The sequence below is a fragment of the Epinephelus moara genome, chromosome 3 (assembly GCF_006386435.1).
Source record: "Epinephelus moara isolate mb chromosome 3, YSFRI_EMoa_1.0, whole genome shotgun sequence".
NCBI classification, from domain to species: domain Eukaryota; kingdom Metazoa; phylum Chordata; class Actinopteri; order Perciformes; family Serranidae; genus Epinephelus; species Epinephelus moara.
In genome coordinates, this window is record NC_065508.1 from 386,391 (window position 1) to 393,132 (window position 6,742).

The window sequence follows — 6,742 nt, forward strand, 5'->3', positions numbered from 1 at the left end:
AATAATAGTAATATGAAAAATATAAAGAATATGTTCACTGTAAACACAGTGGAGATGGAGTCGCTGGTGTCCGGCAGAGTCGAGGCCGCTGTCGACAACATGAAGGAGGTCACATGTCAGGAGATGGGAGGGGCTGAGCGACACACGCTGTGTTTCTTTGTTTCACGTGTTTTTGAGCGAGGAGAGAAGATGTGGTTAGAAAACTGAAACTACACCAACATGACAACATTTCGATGTGAAGCCATCAGAAGAGGCGTCCTGAATAACGGCGAGCAACGCAGCGCTGCTGCTGTGAGCTGAACTTTTGTCAGACATCCTGTGTCATTTCTGTCGCTGCATGGGAGAGCGCCTGATTGGACGAAGTACGACTGATTCATGAAGATGAGAAATTATCTACGGATTCATTTTTATTTCCTGAAAGAGGCGTCAGCTGATCGGACGCAAATCAGCAGGGAGCTGAAAGTCTCTGTTCACCTAAATGACCCGTGCTAATCACAAGCTAGCTAGCTAATCAAGTCTGTGCTGACATCATCAAGAGGAGAGCTCGTTAACATCAGCTGTTAGCTGTTAGCAGCTAGTTAACGTTAGCTGTTAGCAGCTAGTTAACATCAGCTGTTAGCTGTTGGCAGCTAGTTAACGTTAGCTGTTAGCAGCTAGTTAACGTTAGCTGTTAGCAGCTAGTTAACATCAGCTGTTAGCTGTTGGCAGCCAGAGCTAACAGCTGATGTTACATTTAGTCACATTATGAAGCGTTCAAGCTCTACTCAGTAAAACTGAGTATTCCCCAAAGGTAAATTATAACATTCTCATGATGTGTTCAGTGTAATCTTGTAAAATGTAGCTTTCAGTGAGAAACTTGAATAAATTCAGCTGTTTGAAGGAGAAATGTGTCGATGTTTTCACAGGAATATAAAATAGATATTACACAGAGAGAATTATGATATATTATATGTGGGAAAAGTTTTTCTAGCAGTTTTTTAAAAACATGTTTTTCATGTGACAGAAGGTTTATTAAAGGTTGATAAATGTGTCTGAATGAATCTGTGTTCAGCAGCAGCAGTGTAACGACCGTCTGACTTTAAAACTGTTATTTTTTAAATAATGGAATATTTTTTTTGTTTCTCTGGAATAAACAGGAGGAATAAATAACAACAACAACATGAACTAATGGTGCGTTCCAGGCAGGCTTTTGAACTCGTAAGTCACGACCTCAAGTCACGAGTTACGACTTTGTAGCGTTCCAGGAAAGTTACGGCAAACTGCCAGTTACTTCCTGTTTAACGTTGAACATGGCGAACCATTTTTTTGTGCTTCCCCATTATTTCTATCGCCAAAGGTGCCGGTTCCTTGCTCATTTGAGTGAAATGGAGGAGGAGAAACGGCGCATAAGGTCACAGATGCTATTATACTTTTTATTTTACGTTATCTGTGTGTTTGGAAACGTATTTTGTATTGATTATTCTTTCACTGGAAACCAGCTGTTAGAGCGGCTGCCAATAATGCGTTAACATTAGGGTTATTTTATGTCTATTTCTCACCGTGTATCACCTGCATCAACACTGCATCCATGGGGCTGCCATTGTTGTTTAGATGAGTAATGTCATTGGTTTAGAGGGCTGTGTGACATCAGAAAGCGTAACTGGGAGTACATCGATCTGGTACGAGTTCACGGGTGGGAAGTTATGGGTTTGACTGTCGTTCCAGTGCACGTTCACGGGTTACAAGTTGTGAAAACACGAGTTACGGGTTGACTGGAACGCAGCATAAAACATGGATGTTTCACACACAGAAAATCTGTTTGAAGATAAGTGACAGAAAACATGATGATGTCACAGTCAAGCTGACCTTTGACTTTTTGACCTTCATTATTTTATCCTGTTTTGTCAAAGTTAGTGAATTAATTCTTGAGTTATGGACAAAAACATGTTTGTGATGTCACACTGACCTTTGACCTCTGACCATCAAATTCTGCTCAGTTTGTTCTTCAGTCCAGGAGGACGTTTGACTGTTGATCCCTGACACAAAGTTTGTGCCAAATTTGAAGAAACTTCTTCAAGGTCAGACAGAGGTACGTTTGTGCAGACGCACAGACAACCTGAAATAATGAAGCCTCCATCCACGGCTGTCTGCGCTGTGGAAGCATGACAACAAAACAAAAATAAAAAACAAACACATCCGTATCGCCCCAGAATTTCACAGCTGGTGCATCCCGAGATAAAAGTCGAAAAAATAATCAAGAAAGAAAAACGTCTCTGAACAATGTCCGAGTACAGAAACAGGTTCCAGCCTTCAGACCAAGGAACTGATCAACAACTGATCAATAATCCTTGAGTTCAGTTGGTGTGAGCAGGCGGAGCGTCTTCATTCAGAATTCTGACTCCACCCTCAGGTTTGCTTTTATTCCTGATGTACAGTAGATCCCATCACACTCGGAGCCGTCTCATCGTCTCTTCATATTTTTCATTGATCAGTAGTTTTGTGTTTTTTGTCTCTGAGCTGACGTCAAACTGATTTGTGTTCTTTAACATTCAGGTCCAAGTTTAAACATTATGTATGAAACAAACATGTTTTCTTTTTGTGTAGATCCAGAAATGAATCCACAGAAACAGCGACAGAATCTCAGAGCGTCTGTTTTCGTTCAGCGACAGCAGAAACAATTTCAACAGGAAACAAGACAAATTCATCAAAGTGACATGTCAGTGTGTTTATTACATCGCTAAGTGATGCGTTTCCTGTTTCCAGGTGGTGTTTCTTTGATAGACTCTGCTGTGAGAAAAATATATTGTGTTTTATTTATATTTGATCAGTGATGTCATTCTGTAGTTTCTGATCAGGTCAGTGAAACACTTCCTGCTTCAGTGAGAAAAAGGTTCCTGCAGCAGTTTAACGTGACGGACAGATGCTCTGCTGGGGAAGGATTATATTAAAGGGTTCAGTCGACTTCACAGTGTGCGAATATTCAACCTGTTTAATCCTGTTAACGTGTCGCTGAGCTTTGTAAAATAAAAACCTTCATTATGTGCACAGAAAGTCGGACGCTGTGAACACCAGGACTGAAGTCAGATGGTGTCAGAGTCGGACTCAAAGAACAAAGTGATGTCTGATTGTTTCACAGAGCCACACTCACAGTTAGCACAGTTAGCTCTTTATGCTAAGCTAACGGCTGTAACATGTGGTGGACACTCAGAGATGAAACAGAGGAAACGTCTCCTGACATTAAGCGTTCCAGATTCAGAACGTCCTGAAGCCAAACACAAGAACAAAAAGAGAAACACTTTGTGTTGTCGCTCATCAGCCCGCGGCGTGCGGGGGGGGGGGGGGGGGTCGCTGTCCGATGGTTAGCCAAGTCCCTTGTTGATACTGACTGAATTAATTAGAGGAGGAAATTAATTAATTGGGCCAAGTGGCTGCAGGGAGACAGAGACAGTCACTGGAGACTCTGAGGCTGACAGCGTCATTAATTATTGATTATTGATCAGTCAGATCAGACGCCAACTTCTGCTGCTGCTACACACTTTATAACATATACCTTCAACTTCATCATTTCACCTTCATCTTCACCTTCATCTGTGAAAGACAAAAACACTTACCTTCATCTTCATCATTTCACCTTCATCTTTCTCATCTAAAGACAAAGACGTTCATTATTGATCAGTCACCAACTTCTGCTGCTAAACAATTAAACAACCTTCATCTCCTTTTTACCTTCATCTTTAAAAGACAGAAATTCTCTCCTTCATCTTCCTCTGTAAAGATAAAAACATAGAAACACTGACCTTTATTCGTGTCCAGACGTCGCTGAAGCTCAAACGGAGCTGATGTCATTAATTAAACTGCAGATATCTCAGATGCTGCTGACAATGTACGCTTTAATAGACCCCGTTAGTGCTGACATCACAATGATGTCACAGTGACCTCAGTTTATCAGCTGGAGGTGCAGCTGCCTCTCCCCCACAGGGCTGTAGGCTCCATAGGAGTGTTAAAATGTGTTTGTCTTGTTGTGTTATTGGGAGCCAGAATAGAAGGAGTCATGGCTCAAAACCAGCCGCCACTGCCCGTCAACAAAAACAAAGACAACTATGGTTAAATGTGATAAGACCAAAGGACTGGACGGAGGCCATCATCAAAAATGCTCACATGTGCAGCGCACACTTCATATCAGGTTAGGGAAAAAGTATTTCCTGTTGTAGGGATGAATAAGGTTATGTGTATTAAGGGTTATCATGTCCACCTCATCAGAAACTGGGGAGGGATTAAGAGGAATATTGGATTTCTCTGGAACGCTAACTTTTTAGCACATTAGCTAACGTTAGCTTCCATAGCAAAACAAACAAGTGTGGTCCTCCTTTGTAAGATTGGCTTCCTGTGACATCATCCATCCACTGAGTGAGAGCATACGGGTCGGCCAGTCTGGTCCCGTTGGTCAGTGTTTACTTATTCAAGTAACACTGGCGGTCCCGGAGAGTGAGTGACCTGACATGGTGCGTTGGTAAATTCAGTCTGACGCTCTACACTAAAATGAGAGCCCTGTTGGTGGAAGAAACGGAGCGTTATATTTCTACATGAATGAACCAACGGTTAAGTTAATCACACATTCACTCCGCTCGGCGCTCTGCTGCTCCGTCTCCACAGACAGAGTGTCCAGAGTGCGCTCTGCCACTCTGAGAGTGCGCTGCTCTGGATAACCCAACGCTACATTCAGACAGCGCTCCCAATTTATCAACGCTCCAGTTTGTGTCAGAGTGCACTCCCACACTCACAATGAGTGTTTCTGAACGCACCACTCACATCATCTTCCTCCATCGTCTAAAACAAGACAACACAACTTGTTAGCTAGCGCTAGCTAATGTCTGTGGAGAACTGTTTTGCCTCCAGCTAAGCCCCGCCCACCAACATCACACTGATTACATTCAGAGTGTCACTCAGGTATCTAACCTGTGATCAGACTTTGTGTCCTTCATCCTTCATCATTCAAACATCACACCTGTCTCAGGTGTCTCGTTGGATTCTGACGTGTCTCGTCTTTGCAGGTCTGACAGCGGCGGCGATGGCAGAGGCCCTGAAGCTGCAGAAGATGAGGATGATGATGGGTTTCCATGGCAACAGTGATCAGAGCAAACAGCACAATGGAGCCGAGTCAGACAACGATGACACAAGTACGTTGTGACATCATGACCATCGTGACATCATCATCATGACATCATCATCTGTCTCTGAAACTCAAAGGGCTCAAAACTCAGTTATGTCTCCTTTTCTCCTCTCCTTGTCTCCTTCTGTCCTCTCCTCATTACCATCTCCGGCCTGTAGGAGGCAGTGAAGGATCCTGGGAGAAAGAGCAGCGCCTCCTGTCTCCTCTCTCTTCAGCTGTAGCCCCTCCTCCTGGTTCGGCGTCTCTACACCTCAACACTCTGCAGCAGCACAGCTCGCTATTGGCAAACCGTAAGTCCCAGCTGTGCTCTGATTGGATGACTGAGTGGCTCCTTTACCGTTAGCTTAGCATTGTAGTACCAAATTATTTCCTGTGATCCACGTTTCTTTGTGACTCCGTCTCCTCAGGTCTGTCAGACTTCCCCTTTATGGTCATGCCACACCCCCTCCTCCCTGTGGGTCTGCCCCCTGCCAGCGTAGCCATGGCAATGAACCAGATGAGTCAGCTGGGCAGTTTGGCAAACATGGCCGCCGTGTCACATGTTCAGATAGAGGAGAGCAAGGTGAGTGCAAGCTAACAATGCTAGTGCTAATGCTAACATCACACAATGTTAACAGTGCTAATGCTTACACTGAGAATGCTAACAGGGCTAATGCTAACATTAAGAATGCTAACAAGGCAAATTATAACATCACTGACCCAGGTGGTGTTGTGGCTAACACTGCTAAGGGTAGCAGTGCTAATGCTTGTATTGTAAATGCTAAGAAAGTTGTTTCTAAAAGTTGTACTGCCAACTGTGCTAACAGCATTAATATTAACAGCCCTAATTTTAACAGTGCTACCACTAACATCAATTACTGCTACTGCTAACAGTGCTAATGCTAATAGCTCCAATGTTAGCGGTGCTAAGTGTACTCCTGCCTATTCTAACAATTCAGCACAAATTCTACTGGTAAAGAAAAATTAAAAACTGCTAATGATAACAACACTAATGCTAACAGTGCTAATGCTAACAGTGCTAATGCCTTTTGCACTTAAACAACAGAAAAATAGACATGAAAAACAGCTGCTGTCACCGCTAACCTAACACATGCTAACAAAAAGAATGGTAATGCTAACATTGCTAATGCCAACAGCGCTAATGCTAACAGCTCTAATGCGAACCATCTCTTCTCTGTGTTCAGGAGTCTCCTCCAGGAAGCCCCTCCCCCTGTGTCTCCCCCACTGATGATGAGCTCCGCCCCCAAGACCCAACCAGCCAATCACCTTCCAGAGCATCTTCATCCTCCTCATCAACACCTCCTCCTCCAGCACACACACCGGAGCTCGGTCAGCACACGCACACACGCACACACACACACACACACGTTCATGTTCTGTAGATACACTGAACAAAAATATAAATGCAACACTTTTGTTTTTGCTCCCATTTTTCATGAGCTGAACTCAAAGATCTAAAACATTTTCTATACACACAAAAGACCATTTCCTCACAAATATTGTTCACAAATCTGTCTAAATCTGTGTTAGTGAGCACTTCTCCTTTGCCGAGATAATCCATCCCACCTCACAGGTGTGGCATATCAAGATGCT

At 43.5% G+C, this 6,742-nt stretch overlaps 1 protein-coding gene across 3 annotated transcripts in view; it reads left to right on the forward strand.

Annotated features, from left to right (window-relative positions):
• The window catches only part of LOC126388386 (dachshund homolog 2-like), a 32,863-nt gene that overhangs the window by 11,937 nt on the left and 14,184 nt on the right, over positions 1-6,742 (forward strand). For all 3 annotated transcript variants that reach the window (XM_050041508.1, XM_050041506.1, XM_050041507.1), the window contains exons 2-5: positions 5,031-5,156; positions 5,308-5,439; positions 5,557-5,711; positions 6,334-6,478. In XM_050041508.1, the coding sequence (XP_049897465.1) occupies positions 5,031-5,156; positions 5,308-5,439; positions 5,557-5,711; positions 6,334-6,478 (558 nt within the window). The remainder of the gene's footprint in view (positions 1-5,030; positions 5,157-5,307; positions 5,440-5,556; positions 5,712-6,333; positions 6,479-6,742) is intronic.